Here is a 21,049-nt window from a genome sequence, read left to right on the forward strand (position 1 = left end):
CAAAATGTGGATTCAATACAAAAGAACTGATCATTAATTCTTCATTTATTAGAAGGTATCTGTAGCTGATTCATAGAGCAACACAGCAGACTTCTCAGACAAGGTACATTGGTTTGTAAATCCCTTAATCTCAGGAAGACATTTTTAATTACCGTGGGATACAATGAGCTGGAAACAGAAAATCACCATTAGAAATATTATTCACGGTCCACAGACATTGGCAGAGTCCATATCCTGTCCCTGCTTGAATCGCTTGTTGGCATGCTTAGATGAGCAGAGCTAGGAGGGCGCTGCCAGCTGCCCAAATGCTGGCCCAGGCCCTTCCCAAAGGAGGCCTCTCTCCAGGAATCATTTCTTTTGTTTAAGAAACTATTATGAATCTCAAGATCTTAGATCCAAACAATTCCTCATACAGAATTCAGTGAGCCACATGATCCCTAATGGACATTTATCATTTAGCTGCTGTGTCCAAATATCCTTCTTTGGGGGCAATCCAAGACTGGAAGGAGGTACAGTCTTGTCCCCCCTAGAAAGGTGTGGGGGGGCGCAGCTAGAGTAGGGTGCCCAGGCAGATATGCCTGCTGGGAACTCGGAACCTCCACAATACATGGAGAGAGAGTGAGATGCTTTCAAGCACCCCCAGGATTGTGGCTGGGCTGTGATAGTGACCTCAAAAACAGCATCCTTAACAGACTGACCTTCAACAGAATTTCCTTCCTGGCTTCTGAGCTTGGTTCCCCAGTCTTCCTGGGATTCAGGGAGTTATCTGTTCGTTCCCTAATAAATTCCTTTTCCATTTAAGTCACTTAGATGTCTGTTGTCTGGAACTCTGGCTGGTAAATCCAGTATGGCACTCCCAGCAGGCACGTTCCTAGAGTAGTTAGCATCACAGGCAAGGAAGCTGGTTGTGACAGAAGGAGATCCATGCCTGGCATCTCAAGTTGGAAACCATGGAACTGTTCAGTTTCCTCCTGTATAAACTGCTATCATGCCCACCCTCCCACCTATCCTGAAGGGGTGCTGTGAGAATCAGATGTGATAATGTCCACAGGAAGGAACTTGGTACATGAAAATGGTGATGCTGATACAAAGGATATGAGGGCTCAGCTAGCAAAATAGGTAGAGCAGAGGTCCCCAAACTTTTTGGCACCAGGGACCAGTTTCGTGGAAGACAATTATTCCACAGACAGGGGAAGGGTGGTTTGGGGATGATTAGAGCATATTACATCTATTGTGCTCTTTTTTCTATTATTATTATTACGTTGTGATAATGCACTAATGCGAGCAATGGGATGGGGAGTGGCTGTAAATAACAGATCTTCGCTCACGTGCCAGCTGCTCACCGCTGTTGTAGATCCTGGTTCCTAACAGGCCAGGGACAAATACCTATCTGTGGTCCAGGGGCTGGAGGCAAAAACAAATTGGAGCTAAAACTCAGTCTTTCAGTTAAGAATCACCCTTCCTCTCAACTTAAGAGGTCTCCCCAAGGGTTCCTCTTTATTAGGGGTCAGCTGTGATAGGGCATTTTCAACGTGTGTGTGAAGAAGGCTCAGGATCAAGTGTTGCTTCACACTTTGAGGCTTGTATCACCTAAGCAGGGTTCTTTATCACTTAATAGCTTTTTGGAAGAAGAGTATATTTTACAAACAGATTTTTAAACAAACATTATAGTATTTGGGTTTCCCAGGTGGTGGAGTGGTAAAGAGTTTGCCTGCAATGCAGCAGACACAGGAGACCTGGGTTCTATCCTTGGGTCAGAAAGATCCCCTGGAGAAGGGAAGGGCTATGTACTCCAGTATTCTTGTCTGGAATATTCCACAGACAGAGGAGCTTGGCTGGCTATAGTCCATAGGGTCACAAAGAGTCAGACATGACTGAGCGACTGAGCATGCACTCATGATAGCATTTAGTATGTAATAGAATGTTTATTTAATATTTGTCAGATCTATGGGAGTTCATATTAGTCAAGTAGGAAAGAATCTGTCTAAAAGAATTAAGATAGTCTGAGTCTTCAGGACAGAAGGGGTTCTGGGGCCAAGGGTTCAGATGAATACAGCTGAGAAGAGCCCTAGGAGTCTCAGCACCTTTGGACAAGCGGGCAAAGATGAGTCTTTCATTCATTCAGTAACTGTGCCCGGGAGCCACATTCTGTGTTAATCAGTGGGATGAAGAGATGCTAACACAGTCAGTCCCTGCCCTCAGGGGAAGCTTCAGAGGCTCTCGAGGTAGGTTTCAGTCTCCTCAACTTTAGTCTCTATGTGTACAGTGGCTTCCTGTGGTAGCTCATATTTCTCCTTGCAAATAGCTTATTATTTCAGGCATTTATATTTTTCTCACTAACTGGACTTAAGAGCACAGACAGCCTCAGACATAAACAAACTGCCAAGTTTTCTTTCTGAAGGTTTGTTGCTGTTGTTCATTGCTAAGTTGTGTCCGACTCTTTGTGAGCCCATAGACTGCTGCACACCAGGCTTCCCTGTCCTTCAGTATCTCCCAGAGTTTGCCCAAACTTAAGTCCATTCTGAAGGCTGGCCTTGCAGAAAAGAGGATAGTGTGGAAATCAGAAGCCATGGTCATTCAAATGCCACTGTCATTGCTTATTATCTGTGTGATTTAGGGCAAATTATTGAGTATCTGCGAGCCTTCATCCCAACAGGGTTTTGTTAGGGATTAGTGAAATCATCATGTGATTTCAGCACAATACTTGGTGCTAAGCAAATAGTCAAAAATATTAAGCATTTTATTCCTAATTTTCCACACTTCCTGCTTTCCTGGAGTCGTGTTTGTCAGGGAGCTTTTCCTCCAGAAGCCTTCCCACACCCCACGCTGGGCTAATGACAGCCTCTCCTTTGTGTCCATGTGGTCCCCAGAATTTATCCTTTATACTTTTCATGTTTTTTTTTTTCTTCTGGAAATAATCTGTTTATGTGTTGGTCTTCCCTTGAGAGGCTATACATTTGCTAAGAGCACACATATTTTTTGGTCTAGTAGTTTCTGCTACTTAGTGGATGCTTAGGAAATGTCTATGGATTGGTTTTTGGCAAATAGGCTAATAAATTATGTATGTATGTAAGATGTATGTAAGAACTTCCCTCATCTAATGCTCCATGGGGCCCCCTCTGATTTCCCCTGTTGTTTGAGGGAGATCTTTCCAGATGCATGGGGCTTCCCTTGTGGCTCAGCTGGTAAAGAATCTGCCTGCAATGGGGGAGACCTGGGTTCAATCCCTGGGTTGGGAAGATCCACTGGAGAAGGGAAAGGCTACCTACTCCAGTATCCTGGCCTGGAGAATTCCATGGACTGTATAGTCCATGGGGTCTCAAAGAGTCAGACACGACTGAACAACTTTCACTTTCACTTTCTAGATGGATAGGAATAATTACTCCATCTTAGATTTTTGGTTTGCATCCCACTCCATCCCCTGAGTTCTGCAAATAATATTTTAATGTGAAAATGTTACTTCTCCCAAATAAAACACCTGCATGAGTATTCCCAGAGATTAGTTTAAGGCTGAATTTCTAAAAGTATTTCCAGTTACATAGTAATTTATATTCCAGGGGAGGAAAAGATTCTTTAGTTAAGTAAGGATTCTTTTGGAGAAGGCAATGGCACCCCACTCCAGTGTTCTTGCCTGGAGAATCCCAGGGACGGGGGAGCCTGGTGGGCTGCCGTCTCTGGGGTCGCACAGAGTCAGACACGACTGAAGCGACTTAGCAGCAGCAGCAGCAGCAGCAGCATTTCTTTATTTGCTGTAGAACTTCTCAGATCTTTTATTTGATTATGAACCTTTTTTCTTTTTCATGGAGTGTTTCACAGATCTGGTATTAGGTGGAACACACATGTAGAAATATCACTTTGATAAAAGCTGGAATTGGTATCACTAAACTGAATTTCAAACTTTTGAAAGCTGCTTAACATTGAGTCCTTGAGTGGTTGTCCTGTGGGTTATCTATTAGAGGTCTGATTTTACATGTTTCCCCATGTACTATTTTTGCAGCAGGTCTTCAAGTAGTGAGATACACACACACACACACACACATATATATATAGAGAGAGAGAGACGGGCTTTTCTGGTGTCTCAGATGGTGAAGAATCTGCCTGCAAGGCAGGAGACCCAGGTTTGATTCCTGGGTCAGGAAGATCCCTGGAGAAGGGAATGGTTCCCACTCTAGTATTCTTGCCTGGAAAATTCAATGGACAGAGGATCCTGGCGGGCTACACTCCATGGGATCGCAAAGAGTTGGACACAAGTGAGCTACTAACACCACCATCACCATATATATATGTATATAGTGTGTTAATGGTATTGAATAAGCAGTGTTTAAGGGATGTACCAGAAAATAGCATGTTACTTTTGCTTTCTTACTATGCCCACAAAGTATACGGAATTTATTCATTTGACAGGTATTACCAGCCATATTCTATGTCAGACAATAGGGGTGCTTCTTAAGCAGAGTCTGGGGCAATCCATGGCTTACCCCTTTTGGGTAATAGAAGGCTTGGGTTCACTCTAAGAGCCTTTACAGAGAAAATTCAGTACATGCACAGGCCCATGGAGGAAGTTGCACATCCATCGGTCTGGCCGTTCCTTTTGTTACAGCACAGAAACACCTCACCTTGTCAGTAGAGAAAAGCTCTTCTGAGCCCTCTCGGGTGACCCACACTGTGGGTCCTGGGAGACCCCATCTCCCACAGTGGCAGCTATGGCACTGTAGTCCTTCATCCTGTGGGTGATGCCACGTTGCTAAATATTTTACACATGACTGAGGGAAAGCAAAAGCCAGGGTGTCCAGGGTGAAATTGAGAGCAGGGACGAGGCCAGTAAGGCAGGCTGGGGCCAGACCCTGTGAAACCTTGTAGGACACAACAAGAATTTTGAATTTTATCTTAAGAACAACAGAAAGCCATTGAAAGTTTAAGAAAAGGGGAAAAACGACATGATCAGAAATGCTTTTTGAAAGGCTCACTCTTCTTAAAGTCTGGAATTTGTATGTGATGAGGGATGTATGTGTGTCCAGACAGTCGGTAGGAGAAAAGGATTCCTAGGGCAGAGCTGGGCCCCGCTGAATCCCTAGGCTCTGGTGGGTGGGCTGGGGGTCAGCCTGGATGGTGGGCTCTGACGCTGAGGCAGAGGGAAAGTCTGCTCACTGGCCACAGTGCTTTTTATTTGAGGGCGGGGGGTGCGGCGGGGAGGGGGTCCCTGAGCAAGAAGTCAGAGGATGAGATGGTTAGGTAGCATCATTGCCTCAGTGGACGTGAATCTCAGCAAACTCTGGGAGATAGTGGTGGACAGAGGAGCCTAGCATGCTGCAGTCCATGAGGTCAAAGAGTCAGACATAACTTAGCAACTGAACAACAACTGAGCAAGGAAAGTGTGTGTTCTGAGTTCGGCAGGCAGACAAGTCCAGTAAGGTGGGGAGATGCCTGAGGGGCTCCAAAATTGAGAAACAAAGCCAGAGCCTGAAGAGTCGGTGAATCTAGACAGAGCGGGGGTCAGCGAAGACAGCAATGCCTGCAACAGGCACAGAGGCCTGGGGAGGCAGCCATCGTGTGGGTTCTGGGCCAGAAACCTGAAGTTAACTGGTCAGGGCTAAGGTAAAAAGTCTTTTTTCAGAAACATTACCTTGTTGCACTTTTGTTTGGGGAGGTGGAGCAGGCAGAGCTCAACCAGGAAACAAAAGCAGACAAACCCCATCCGAGGCCAGGATAACCACAGCTGGGACTGAGGCTTGTCTCTGAGGGAAGGGCGGGGCTTTTATCGGGGTTTGGGGACTCCTCGTGTTGAAGATGAGAGGAAGGAAGCTAAATGTTGTAGACTCTGCAAAATTTCTAGTTTAAGCTGTTGTGCTTTTGGAAAAAGGTGAGTGCAGCTCAGAGTTGAGAGATGGTGCCTGTCCCCACCTCTGCACCCCACCCCGGACCTCAGAACCTCTCTGGAAGGCAGATGCACTGGGAAACAGTCCCTTAAACGGAAGCCCTCAGGGACTGCCAATGATGAAAATGTGGATCCTCCTTGGGGCTGGGGACAGAGCTGGAGGGGAAGGACACGGCCCATAGGGCAGGGTCACTGGACGGGAGGGGGCTGGGAAGCTTCTAAGAGGACCACTTCAGGGCACCACACAAATAATGTGAGACTTTATTTTAGTTTTATTATTTTTTTTGTGAGAGGCAGGGGGAGGGCTGGATTTCAGGTGTAATACTGGAAGGAATTGAGTTGTTACTTGATAAATACAAAGGTGACATTATCAGTACCCTTGCATGGTGAAGAGTGTATATCGTGCTTGAATTCCACTTGAGTCCCTTGACAGTAAGGATTTAGCAAACAAAGCCCTTCCCTTCTGCACGGCTCTAAACATGAAGACAGGAAGGAAACCTAAGCATTAACGCAATGCCCAGGTGAGCTGTGACTCTTTTTTCACTCTTCTTAAATCCACCATGCAATTTCAGTTTGAAAATTCACAACAACCTATTCTACTTTCAGGACAACAGCTGCCACATTTCACTTTTATTCCCAACCACGGATCTTGGAACAGTGAGTTAAACACTTCACGTCCATCAAGAGTGAGCTTTGGAGTTGGTGGGGTCAGCTAGGTTGATCGCTTTTAGACTCCTGAGGATTGAACAAACTAAAATTGCTTGGTGAGATAGGAAAGAGCCTCTTTATAGAGTATTGCTTCTGTGTGCTCTGCTCCACATATATATTTTTTCATAACAAAGCACTGAAACAAACAATAACAGAGGCATTTCTGTCTTTCCCTCTGCAGAAAGAATGCCTGAGGAGGCTACTGCACTAGTTAACATGATTGCATGCTGAATGCCCTAAATTCTCCACCACAAAAAACCTCAAGAAGATGGTTCGATTATTGGATAAGCCTTTCTATAATAAATCCTGGAGAGATAGAAAATATAAAGGAGAAATTAGAGAGAGAAGATCACTCACAATATGTGTATGGAATGCAGCCTGAGGAGATTATTTCCTTCAGCATCTTAACTACTTTAGTTCTGTAGTTCTGGCGGGGAGGAGGAAGCGCAGGATAAATTCCTGCAATGGAGCTTGGGAATCCTCCGTCTTCAGCTTGCAAAGTGTTTAGACAATGTAAGGACACTAGATGGCGCCCGTAATCTTAAAACATAGTCAACAGCTAGTTTTTTTTTCTTTATAGGCACCCGCTGGCGCTAATGGTTAAGAATCCTCCTGCATTGGCAATGCAGGAGATGTGAGAGACCTGGGTTCGATCCCTGAGTGGGGAAGATCCCCTGGCGGAGGGCACGGCAACCCACTCCAGTATCCTTGCCTGGAGAATCCCATGGACAGAGGAGCCTGGCAGGCTACAGTCTATGGGATCACAAAGAGTTAGACATGACTGAAGTGACTTAGCATGCACATATGACTACCTTGTCACAAAATAGTTGATTATTGAAACTATATACATATCTGCTCAAACATTTCCCATTACTGATATCCTGTGAGGTGCTCCTTAAGTAATGGTTTGGTGGTCAAATACGTTTGGGAAAAGCAATATATTTTATTGGTCTCTAAGGAGGTTCCCCTCCAGTACTCTTGCCTGGAAAATCCCATGCATGGAGGAGCCTGGTGGGCTACAGTCCATGGGGTCGCACAGAGTCGGACACGACTGAAGCGACTTAGCATAGCATAGCATAAAGAGGTTCCCAATGCGCGCTGGTAAACGGTTTCTGAAAAGGTCTTCAGTGAAGGAAATTGGTCATTAGGGAACCCTTTCTCTCAGGAGAAACCCAATACAATCCCGCTCTTCCAGAGTCCCGTGAACTCATGTTGAGAAATGCTCATCTATTCTACAGAAAAGGCAATGGCACCCCACTCCAGTACTCTTGCCTGGAAAATCCCATGGATGGAGGAGCCTCCTAGGCTGCAGTCCCTGGGGTTGCTGCAAGTTGGACACGACTGAGTGACTTCACTTTCACTTTTCACTTGCATGCATTGGAGAAGGAAATGGCAACCCACTCCAGTGTTCTTGCCTGGAGAATCCCAGGGAAGGGGGAGCCCGGTGGGCTGCTGTCTATGGGGTCGCACAGAGTTGGACACGACTGAAGTGACTTAGCAGCAGCAGCAGCAGCATCCATTCTAACACCTGCCCCAAAGAAGGAATTGCTCAAACTATCGAAAAGAGGCTTTCCTCCGATACAGTGATCTGACACACAAAAAATATTACACATATTCTTGGGTTTCCCTGCTGGCTCAGATGGTAAAGAATCCACCTGCAATGAGGGAGACCTGGGTTTGATCCCTGGGTCAGGAAGATCCCCCAGAGAAGGGCATGGCTACCCACTCCAGTATTCCTGCCTGGAGAATCGCTGTGGACAGAGGAGCCTGGCAGGCTACAGTCCATGGAGTCACAGAGTCAGACATGACTGAGCAACTTTCACTATACTGTATGACACATATTCATAAGGTACAGTGGTTGGTAGTAATAGTGTTAAGTACTTACAACGTGACATGCTCTGTTCTAAGTGCTTTCTCTTCTCTTTCCTCAGTATGCCACCTCTCTCTCTCTGTGTGCTCACATACATTAGATACATTGATACACGGTTGGCCTTGGATTTGCAGTTGGCTGAATTGTTTAGTTGCTCAGTTGTGTCCGATTCTTTGTGACCCCGTGGTTCTCTGTCCATGTGATTTCCCAGGCAAGAATACTGGAGCTGGTTGTCATTTCCTTCTCCAGGGGGTCTTCCTGACCCAGGGATCAAACCCATGCCTCCTGCATTGGCAGGTGGATTCTCTACCGCTGAACCACAAGGGAAGCCCAGTTGGTTGAATGCATGGATGCAAAACCCGCTGATGCGGAGGGCCGACTGTATTCAATGTACTATGCCATTTTATACAAGGGACTTGAGCTTAGCAGATTTTGCTGTTGACAGGTTGTCCTGGAACAAATCTTCCGTGGATATGGAAGACAGCTGTATCTGCTTTGGGCAGTGAGCATTTTGAGATCTATTATTCTCACTCATCTTTGAGATTTCATTTCCTGGTACAGAACCTGACACATAGTAAGCCATTAATAAAACAAATTATCTTAGAAGAGTCTGCAGTCTGTGTGGGAGAATAATTCAGGAAAATAGAAATGGATATTGCATCCCTGATTAGCAAGGTAGTTGTCTATTATACAAGTCCCTTCTTGATGAAGATCAATCGAGAGCAGAGATCTACCCTTCGGCTCTCTTCCCCAGGGATGCTATTTCTCCTCTCTAAATGTACTATGCTATTTTTAGCATGACTTACTTGCAAATAAATCTTACATGACTTAGAAATCTATGCATTGAATTTTTATTTAGGGTTTTTGTTCTTTTGTCTTCTAGGAAGGTATAGCTTGTCTTTACATGTCCAGTGGAAGCTGTAGGTGCAAAATATTATCCTCCATATTCCATTGCTAATAATTCTGTCAGTTTTCTTTCCATATTGTAATAACGTGTGAGTTTCTCAAGCCTGTTTATTTCTTCCTTGTAGTGTTAAACAATGAAATTCCAATACTGAACCTTTATACTAGCCAATTTATAGCCACAGTTTATATAAATTTTCACAAGCTGAAAAGAATTCCTTTTCCTTTCCAACTGTAAAAAATGAATGGTATTTTCATTGTTAAACTATCTTTGCAAATGTTTTACATAAAAAAGAATATGATATTTGAACTTCAGACATTGCTGTTATGTACTATGAATTGAAATCTCTAAGAAGACTATAATTCTGATTTGTTGCCATGCTTACTCTGTGGTCCTGGCAATAATATTTAAATGGATTAATCTACTTCTGGAAGCAGAAATACTTGGGAGTTTTCTTTGTTGAGCCATAACAAGGTTATTATCTCGTTCCTTTTCCCACCACCTGCCTAGAGATTAAACAAATAAAACCCATAGCTTAGGGGATTTCTTAAACAGAGTTAAAAAGTCAATAATATCATCTCTGTGCCTCAGTTTATTCATACTTCAAGTGAACATAATAAGGCTAGAGTTGTTATAAGATTACGTTAGCTACACCTGTGACTGACTCAAAAGCTCCATGTAAATATTAGTTCCTTATAGTTTTGTGTGGGCTTCCCTGCTAGCTCAGCTGGTAAAGAATCCACCTGCAATGCAGGAGACCTGGGTTCGATCCCTGGGTTGGGAAGATCCCCTGGAGAAGGGATAGGCTACCTGCTCTGGTAATCTTGGGCTTCCCTGGTGGCTCAGCTGGTGGCTCCTGCAATGCAGGAGACCTGGGTTCGATCCCTGGGTTGGGAAGAGCCTCTGGAGAAGGGAATGGCTACCCACTTCAGTATTCTGGCCTGGAGAATTCCATGGACTGTATAGTCCATGGGGCCACAAAGAATTGAACACGACTGAGCGACTTTCACTCACTCACTGTGGTTCTGTGTGCTTCTGAGTGTGCTGTGCACACCAAGCAATGTGTACAAAGAAGGCTGTATACACTGAGATCATTGTCAAGGTTTCAAAGAGAGATTGTGCCGTGAGGAGAAAGAACACTGATCTGGGGTCAAGGGAGCTGCTTTTGAGTCCCACGTCAGAGTGAGGAGCTGTGGAGCTATAGACAAATCATTTAGCCATTCTGAATCCTCTTTCCCTGATGTGGAAATGGAGAGAAATAATAACATTGATCCCTAGAATCGATGCATGTGAAAGTGCTTTGTGTCTGGGAAAGTGCTTTGACAATGGGAACGCTGATTGTACTGAAATGACAGAGTGGTCCCCCAGTCTACAGATTTTCAGCCAGGATGAGGAAGATATGTAAGTATGTCCTAGAAAGAATTTCAGAGTCAGTCTCCCAGGCTCTAGTGACTTTTCAAGGCATCACTATTTTTATTTAATAGTTTTTCATCAATAAATAATTTTTGAGAGATGGCTAGGTACCAGGCACTGTGCTAAATGTTGAGGATACAAAATCATACAAGATACAGAGTTTGCTTTCAGAGAGCTTTTGGTAACTTAGTAGAGAAAGATAAACATGTAAATAAACACGGGCAATGAGGTTTAAGAGCTTATTAGAATTTTAAAGTTATATCTTGTCTAAAATTTTCTTTTTTAAATTTTTAATTGGAGGATAATTACTACACAATGTCGTGTTGCTTTCTGCTGTACATCAACATGAATCAACCATGGGCATACATATGTCCCGTCTCTCTTGAACCTCCCCACACCCCATCCCACCCCTCTGGGTTGTCACAGAACGCCTGGTTGAGTTCCCTGCGTCATACAGGAAATTCCCACTGGCTATCTATTTTACAAATGGTATTACATATGTTTCAGTGCTACTTTCTCAATTTGTCCCACCTTCTGCTTCCCCTGCTGTGTCCATAAGTCTGTTCTCTCTCTGTGTCTCTGTTCCTGCCTTGCAAATAGGTTCATCAGTACCAGTTTTCTGTATTTCATAAAAATGCATTAAAAAAAGTATATATTTGTCTTTCTCTTTTTGACTTCACTCTGTATAACAGGCTTTAGGTTCATCCACCTCCCTAGAACTGACTCAAATTCATTCTTTTTAATGGCTGAGTAATATTCCACTGGGCTTCCTGCTTCCCTCGTAGCTGTCAGTAAAGAATCTGCCTGCAATGCAAGAGACCCAGATTCGATTCCTGGGTCAGTAAGATCCCTTGGAGAAGGAAATGGCCACCCACTCCAGTATATCTGCCTGGGAAATCCCATGGACAGAGGACTCTGGTGGGCTACAGTCCATCAATTTGTAAGAGTCGGAAAAAGAGTTGGACATGACTTAGTGACTAAAGCACCACCAATATTCCATTGTATATAGGTTCCACAGCTTCTTTATCCATTTACCTCTCAATGGACATCTGGGTTGCTTCCAGGTCCTGGCTACTGTAAATAGTGCTGCAATGAACATTGGAGTACATGTCTTTTAAAACTGGTTTCTCAGGGTATATGCACAGTAGTGGGTTGCTGGGTCATATGATAGATTTATTCCTAGTTTTTAAGGAATCTCTACACTGTTCACAATGGCTGCACCAATTTACATTCCCACCAATGGTACAAGAGGGTTCCCTTTTCTCCACATCCTCTCCAGCATTTATTATTTGTAGAGTTTTTGATCATGGCCCTTCTGACCAGTGTGAGGTGACATCTCATTGTAGTTTTGATTTTACATTTCTCTGGTAATGAGTGATGCTGAATATCTTTTCATGTGTTTATCAGCTATCTGTATGTCTTCTTTGGAGAAATGTTAAGTTCTATCTTATATGTCATTTAAGTATAGAAGAAGTAGGTCGGGGGGAGTAGTTGAAGGGGTGATGATAGGCGATAGAACAAGGGCCTGGCACGGGACCTTACCCTAATTCTTCCATACTCAGTCCTTCTAGACATCTGATAGTTGCTGAGTGAGCAGGAACCTCTATGTGTGGGAGAACCACAGACATACAAAAGGGAGGGTCAAGCATGCAGACCACTGGACACTGCTCAGGTCAACTGACTGCATCCTATAGGTAAATCATGTGTGCAGGGGGTGGGAGTTGGAGTGATGGTTAACAAATATTAGGTCACTTGGAAAATTCTAGTTATATATCGTAGCTATACAGCAAAGATGAATTTTCCAAAGGGCACAATGAAAACCACAAACTAAATGCTTTATTTAGTTATGAATCATAACCATAGCCGGAGAAAGCAATGGCACCCCACTCCAGTACTCTTGTCTGGAAAATCCCATGGATGGAGGAGCCTGGTGGGCTGCAGTCTGTGGGGTCGCTAAGAGTCGGACATGACTGAGTGACTTCACTTTTCACTTTCATACATTGGAGAAGGAAATGGCAGCCCACTCCAGTGTTCTTGCCTGGTGAATCCCAGGGACAGGGGAGCCCGGTGGGCTGCTGTCTATGGGGTCACACAGAGTCGGACACGACTGAAGCGACTTAGCAGCAGCAGCATAACCATAGCCATAAAACTGGGCTCTTTATGTAATTCTCTGTTATTATTTGCATGATTGCCAAAACTGCAGAGTGGACATGAACACTCATAGTGGATTTAACTACTTATCATAGAATTTATCCCAAGGAGGTAGCTTGATGTAATAGAAAGAAGCATCAATAGATATTCAAAGAGAAGAAATGGCTTGGAGAAGAGAGGAGTGGGGAAAGCAAGATGAAAGGAAGGAAGGCAAGTAAGAGGAGGTAGGTGATGGATATTAAGACTGAATATTTATTCTGACTCTCTAGTTAGGTGCACTTTTTTTCCTCCATGCTACATGGCTTGCAGGATCTTATTTCTCTGACCAGGGACTGACCTCATGTCCACTGCAGTGGAAGCACAGAATCTTAACCACTGGACCACCAGGGAAATCCCTAGTTAGGTGAACTTTGACAAGTCATTTAACCTCTCTGAACCATATTCTTTTCATCTGGACATGGTGATTTACCTTTCACGGTGACTGTGAGAATATAAGTTACTTTTATAAAGTAATTACTTTTCTAATATGGCTGGTGCATAAATCCTTGCTAACTCGTTGCTAGTAATTTTTGTATTGAGGTAAATGGTGATGTGCTACCACTTAGCAACATCAGCAAATTGTATGTAGCACTATTTTACACATTATTCATTTTTAAAAAATTATTTGTATTTTTGGCTATGCTGAGTCTTTGTTGCTGCTCAGGCGTTTCTCTAGCTGTGGCGAGTGGGGGCCACTCCCTGGCTGTGGTGTGTGGGCTTCTCACTGTGGTGGCTTCTCTTGCTGTGGGGCATCTAGGGCATGTGGACTTCAGTAGTTGTGGCTTCTGGGCTCGAGAGCACAGGCTGAATAGGTGTGGCACATGGGCTTAGTTGCTTTGTGACATCTGGGATCTTCCCAGAACAGGGATTGAACCTGTGTCTCCTGCACTGGCAGGCAGATTCTTTCCCACTGAGCCATGGGGGAAGCCCCCACATTATTCTTAAACAGTTCCATGCAACAAACTCCATGCATCATGAAGATGCAGTTTTTAGAGTATAATGATGGATTTTGAAAGAAATTTAGCACTTTGAAAAATAAGTAATATATTGAAAAAAAAATGCATGCTTCTCAATGTTCTACTGGATACAAATACGTCTCAGAAAATCTAAATGAAAACACTAGCACCTCTACCTGATTCTGAAGGAAGTAACGCGCCTCAAACCTGAATGCCATTTAAATTGCGACGTGCACCTGAAGCCATAATGCTTTCTTCCGTATTTCCTTTGGAATGAAGGTGCTTTTGGAGTTATAACTGGAAGGGACTTTCTCTCAGATGGTGTCAGACATGGAGGGAATAAAGATTAAGGAGCAATACTCACAGATAGGATCTGGTCTCCTCTCTGGAGCTCCCCGCTCAGGTCTGCTGGTCCACCAGCCAGAATGAAGGAGACAAAAATACCTTCTCCGTCTTCTCCGCCCACGATGTTGAAGCCCAGGCCAGTGGAGCCTTTATGCAGGACCACCTTGCGGGGCTCCCTGCAGAAACAAGCAGAGAATCACGTCCATAGGGTGGCCCAGTCAAGATTTACATAGCTCTTACTTAGTACCTATGAAAATGGCTTCTCCAATTATGATAAATTTGCATATCAAAAATATGCTAATATCAGGGCAGATGTCTGAATTCCTCACTGTAACAAATGGCAATATACATGCAAATTTATCCCTAATTCCAAAACATTTCCTTAAACTAGCTTTACTTCCAATTTTCCTTTGTTTATAACATCTGTTCTTGTACTGAGCACTACTGCAGCAGTATTCAATAGGATGGATGTATCCAAAAAGAGGAAGAGAATTTGGGGGACAAGAGACTAGACTGAATAGGCCAGACGATGAACTATATTACATGACAGCCTGTGGGCTTGTTTTTTGTTTAATTAAAATTTACTCTGGAGGCAGTGGGGACTCACTGGAAGATTTTTGAGGCATGAATACTATTTAAATCAATGTTAGTAAGATTACAAATGGCCACGTGTAGGATTGATGGAGTTGGAAGCACAGATATGATGGGAGACAGGAAAACTACTGAGGATATTGACCAAGGAATCCAGGTTTAAGGAAGTGACAGGCTGCCTAGGAGGGAGGGCAGTGATGATGAAAAGAACCGGCAACATGAAAGGGGTCATTTGAAGGCAGGAACGGAGGTTGTTTCGGGTATTGGAGGAGGAAGGAAGAATATATGAAAGTGAAAGTGAAGTCGCTCAGTCGTATCCGACTCTTTGCGACTCCATGGACTGTAGCCTACCAGGCTCCTCTGTCCATGGGATTTTCCAGACAATAGTACTGGAGTGGATTGCCATTTCCTTTTCCAGCGGATCTTCTGGACCCAGGGATGGAACCCAGGTCTCCTGCATTGTATATAAGTACTTGCAAAAAGGGGAGAGAGTGTGGGTGGAATCCAGGGTACAAGCATGAGTATGATGTTGACATGCTTAATTCCAGGTACTAGTCGGACATCCTTGTGGAGATGTGTGAAGCAGTTAGAGACAAAGGATAGGAGTTTAGATTCTCAGAGAGGACTGCAAAGGCAGATTTGAGGGTCATCAGTAAAAGGATGAGAGATCAAATCTTAAGCCAACAGTTCATTGAGATTGTTTAGAGGTTGAAAAATTATGGAACACAGAATTGCAAGGGTTCTAAGAAAGCATCTAGTCGAATTATCTCATATCAGTAGTTTCAAAAAATGTTATCCTGCAAGCTTCAGATTTGACCAAGATCTTTTTTTAATATCACCTACCCTTCTCTTTCAAATATCTCAGTTCCAATTATGAAATGTTTCTCTTCTATTTTCCTACTCTTAATGATGTAAGAATGACAAAAAAGTCCAATATATTTTTATTTTTTTAAATTAATTTTTTATTGGAGTATCGCTGCTTTACAATGTTATGTTAGTTTCTGCTGTGCAATAAAGTGAATCAGTTATACATAAACGTATTGTTGTAGTTCAGTGGCTAAGCCATGACCAACTCTTTGTGACCCCATGGACTGCAGCATGCCAGGCTTCCCGGTCCTTCACTATCTTCTGGAATATACTCCAACTCATGTCCATTGAATCAGTAATGCCATCCAGTCATCTCATCTTCTGCCACCCCCTTCTCCTCCTGCCCTCAATCTTTCCCAGCATCAGGATCTTTTCCAGTGAAGCAGCTCTTTGCATCAGGTGGCTAAAGTATTGGAGCTTCAGCTTTAGCATCAGTCCTTCCAATGAATATTCAGGGTTGAGTTCCTTTAGGATTGCCTGATTTGATCTCCTTGCAGTCCAAGGGACTCTCAAGAGTCTTCTCCAACACCACTGTTCAAAAGCATCAATTCTTTTGCTCTCAGCCTTCTTTATGGTCCAACTCTCACATCCATACATGACTACTGGAAAAACCGTAGCTTTGACTAGACAGACTTTTGTCAGCAAAGTGACATCTCTGCTTTTTAATATGCTATCTAGGTTTGTCATAGCTTTTCTTCCAAAGAGCAAGTGTCTTTTAATTTTGTGGCTTCAGTCACTGTTTGCGGTGATTCTGGAGTCCAAGAAAATAAAGACTCTCACTATTTTTTCCGCTTTTCTCCATCTATTGGCCATGAAGTGAAAGGACTGGATTCCATGATCTTCGTTTTTTTGAATGTTGAATTTTAAGTCAGCTTGTTCACTTTCCTCTTTCACCCTCATCAAGAGGATCTTTAATTCCTCTTTGTGTATGCATATCCACTCTCTGTATATCCATATCCTTCCCACTGAGGTCACCACAGAGCATTGAGTAGAGTTTCCTGTGCTATACAGTAGGTTTTTAATTAGTTATCTGTTTTATACATAGCAGTGATTTTATGTCTATCCCAGTCTCCCAATTCATCCCAACCCTCTTTCCCCCTCCTTGGTAACCTGAGTTTGTTCTCTCAATCTATGACTCTCTTTTTGCTTTGCAAATAAGTTCATCTGTAGCATTTTTTTTTAGATTCTACAATAAGGAATATTATATGATATTTAGGTCATCATAATAATGACTACACAGACTTTTTTATTTGCTGTCACATTTCCTTGCATAAAGAGATGCATTATAGTTATATTTACCCTTATTGAAGAAAGGTGTACAATGCACACTAGAGCTTGGACTATAAGTGATACGTAACAATGCTATGTATTAAGAAGTAACTTGACATAGAGTTAGTTCATTCTGGTGGGTGTAGACTACTTATACGCAATAACATGCAATAAGTCAGTTTGTTATAGGGTATGTTAGAAAGCAGTACATATTTTGGGAAAAAGAAAAAGTGGAGGAGTGCAAGGACAGGTGCTTGCAGGGATGAGCTTGCTCAGGATTTACTGAAAAGGTGACAGTTGAGGAAAAACTGAAGAGGTGAGGAATCTCATTATGCTATCTAAAGGAGACATTCCAGCTAGCAGGGACAGAGGCCCTGATATGGGAAGGTGCCTGGTGTTGTCAAGGAAAAGCTAGGAGGCCATGTGGCTGAACGAGTGAACAAGGGAAGGAGAATGGGTAAAAGATGACGTCAGTGTACCAGTTTTCTGTTGATGAGTAACAAATTACCACAAACTTGGTGGTGACAAATTACCACAAACACCCACTATTATCTCACAGTCTTGTAGGTGAGAAGTTGGGGTGGCCTCGTCTAGGTTGTCTGCCTAGGATTTCATAAGGTTGTTATCAAAGTGTCAGCCAGGACAAACTTTATTGGGATGCTCTGGGGAAAAAGCCAGATCCATATTCAAGTTAGCTTGTTGGCAGAATTCAGTATCTTGTACTTGTAGGACTGTTTTACATATATTGGGTTGGCCAAAAGAGTTCGTTCAATTATTTCTGTAAGACTTTATGGAAAAAATCCAAATGAACCTTTTTTTGGCCAACTCAGTATTTTGTTATAAGGAATTGACTGATGGAGCCATGAATGATGAGAAGTTCCAGGATCTATAGTCAGCAAGCTGGAGACCCAGGAGAGCTGATGGTATAACTTCCAGCTCAAGTTTGAGTCCAAAGTTAGGAGAAAAGCAATGCCCCAGATCAAAGGCAGAAAGAAAGAGTAAATTCTCTCTTACTTTGTCTTTGGTTTTATTCAGGCCTTCAGTGGGTTGGATGGGGCTACTCATATGAGAGAGGACAATCAGCTTTACTCAGTATACTGATACAAATGATAGTCTCATCCAGAAACATCCTCACAGACACACTTGGAGTAAGGTTTAATTATCTGGGCACCCTGTGACCCAGTCAAGTTGACATACAAAATTAGCCATAACAAAGACTGAGGTCCTGTTTCCTTGCTGGCTACCAATTGGGAGTCTCTCTCAGCTTCTAGAGGCCACCCCTTTTCCTTCTCATGTGGTCCTCTCTAAACTTCAAGTCAGAAATGGTACACTGAATCCTTTCCTTTTTTGGAAGCTCTCTGGTTTGTTCTTCAGCAGCTGGCTGGATTTAACTCTCTGCTTTTCCAAGGTCTGTGTGATTAGGTTTGAAGCACCCAGATGATTCTTCATCTTAAGATCAACTGCTTAGTAACCTTAATTACATTTGCAAAGTCCCTTTTCCATGTAAGGTAACTTAACTGTGGGAGCAACACCAGAAGGTGGAGATCATGGGGCCATTTCAGAATTTTGACTCCCACAGGCAGATAGGCAACAGGGGATAAATCCTGAAGGGTCCCATAGACCATTTTAAAACTTTGATTTTTACTCTGAGAGAAACAGGGACCCACTGGGAAAAATTACCTGATCTGATTTACATTTTAAACGATTACTTTGGTATAAAGTACATATGAGAGGCAAAGACTAAAGAAGACAGGTTCGGTGGATTTTGTTATATTTAGGCAAAATATCATAGTGCCGTGGGCGAGAGTGGTATTAGAGGAGGTGGTGGACAGTGGATACATTTCTAGTCTGTTTTCTTTTCCTGTTCAGATTGAACAACAGACTGGTTCCAAATAGGAAAAGGAGTACGTCAAGGCTGTATATTGTCACCCTGCTTATTTAACTTAGATGCAGAGTACATCATGAGAAACGGTGGGCTGGAGGAAGTACAAGCTGGAATCAAGATTGCCAGGAGAAATATCAATAACCTCAGATATGCAGATGACACCACCCTTATGGCAGAAAGTGAAGAGGAACTCAAAAGCCTCTTGATGAAAGTGAAAGAGGAGAGTGAAAAAGTTGGCCTAAAGCTCAAAGTTCAGAAAACGAAGATCATGGCATCCGGTCCCATCACTTCATGGGAAATAGATGGTGAAACAGTGGAAACAGTGTCAGACTTTATTTTTGGGGGCTCCAAAATCACTGCAAATGGTGGTTGCAGCCATGAAATTAAAAGACGCTTACTCCTTGGAAGGAAGGTTATGACCAACCTAGATAGCATATTGAAAAGCAGAGACATTACTTTGCCAACAAAGGTCCATCTAGTCAAGGCTATGGTTTTTCCTGTGGTCATGTATGGATGTGAGAGTTGGACTGTGAAGAAGGCTGAGCGCCGAAGAATTGACGTTTTTGAACTGTGGTGTTGGAGAAGACTCTTGAGAGTCCCTTGGACTGCAAGGAGATCCAACCAGTCCATTCTGAAGGAGATCAGCCCTGGGATTTCTTTGGAAGGAATGATGCTAAAGCTGAAACTCCAGTACTTTGGCCACCTCATGCGAAGAGTCGACTCATTGGAAACGACTCTGATGCTGGGAGGGATTGGGGGCAGGAGGAGAAGGGGACAACAGAGGATGAGATGGCTGGATGGCATCACTGACTCGATGGACGTGAGTCTGAGTGAACTCCGGGAGTTGGTGATGGACAGGGAGGCCTAGCGTGCTGCGATTCATGGGGTCAGAAAGAGTCGGACACGACTGAGTGACTGAACTGAACTGAACTGAAAATAAATTAATTTTAAAAAAAGCTTCAATATTCTATTTGGTTTTTCTTTATATCTCTTATTCCTTTGCTGAGACTGTCTATTTCTTAAAAAAAATTGATTTCAAGTGTATTTGTAATTGCTCATTGAAGCATGATGGCTGCTTTAAAATCCTTGACAGAAAATTCCAACATCTGTGTTATTAGTACCTCAATGTTGCTATCTTTTGTCTTTCTTCATTCAAGTTGAGGTTATCCTGGTTTTTGGTATAAGTGATCTTTTATTGTATACTGTACATTTTGGGTGTTATGTTGTGAGGCACTGGATTATATCTCATTTTAGTCTTTTCCAGGTTGTAGATTTGTTTAGCAGATCCAAGTGGGATGGGTATTCAGCTCTCCACATGGCTCTGGCGACACCAGAGAGGAGAGTGGGGTACCAGTTTGCATTCTAGTCATTCTACCTGCCTGCCACTTGGTGGGGTAGAGGCTCAGGTCCTTCTGGACCCACTGACACCAAAGATGGAGAGAAAGTGGCATGTTGACCAGTACTACCTTGAACCAACTTGTTTTGCCTCTGAGAGGGGCTAGAAGTTCAGCCCTCCCCACCCACATCGAGCCCCATGGACACTCCCCTGGTAGGTAGGTAAAGTGGTTTGCCAACAAGAGCTGCTTCATTCTCCCTCCTCCTGTCTGTTGCCACTGCCCAGGGGTAGAAGTTCAGCTCCCAGCAGGGCCCTGCCAATACCAGGATTAAGGGAACAGAAAGCTACTATCATTCCAGCTGTTTGCTGCTCCTGGGTAAAGATGCAAGTTCAGCTTCCCACTGAAAGTGGAGTATCAACTAACAACACCTCATACCATCTGATTCTGCCTTTTAGTTGCAGGATGGGAATGGAAGTTCAGCTCTTCTTTGGCCCCCTGACACCAACCCAGTGGAAGAAATGAGGGGCCATCTCATAATTGCGTATCCCAGTTGTCTCTGCTGGGGTCAGGAGTCCAGCTATCCACATGGTCTACTGGTACCACAATGGTGAGTGGACGACTTTTTCTTTGTTATCTGGCTAGAGTAGGACCCCACTGCCCAAAACTTCCCTGTTCTATTAGTCTACTCTTTCCGCAGTCCTTTGGTTACAGGGAGCAGGCTTTTCTTGAGGCTTTTTAATCTATACGTAGTGGTGGTTTCAGGGTATAACCTTCTGTGGCCCATCCAGGATATACGGGATGCAGAAAGAAAATCCAGATAACTCACATCAGTGTCATTC

General features: G+C 43.5%; 1 protein-coding gene across 15 annotated transcripts in view; it reads right to left on the reverse strand.

The window, feature by feature from the left end:
• DLG2 (discs large MAGUK scaffold protein 2) overlaps positions 1-21,049 on the reverse strand; it is a 2,318,993-nt gene that overhangs the window by 403,517 nt on the left and 1,894,427 nt on the right. For all 15 annotated transcript variants that reach the window (XM_027532391.1, XM_027532387.1, XM_027532386.1 and 12 more), the window contains one exon: positions 14,281-14,437. In XM_027532391.1, the coding sequence (XP_027388192.1) occupies positions 14,281-14,437 (157 nt within the window). The remainder of the gene's footprint in view (positions 1-14,280; positions 14,438-21,049) is intronic.

This window comes from Bos indicus x Bos taurus, chromosome 29 (genome assembly GCF_003369695.1).
Source record: "Bos indicus x Bos taurus breed Angus x Brahman F1 hybrid chromosome 29, Bos_hybrid_MaternalHap_v2.0, whole genome shotgun sequence".
NCBI classification, from domain to species: Eukaryota; Metazoa; Chordata; class Mammalia; order Artiodactyla; family Bovidae; genus Bos; species Bos indicus x Bos taurus.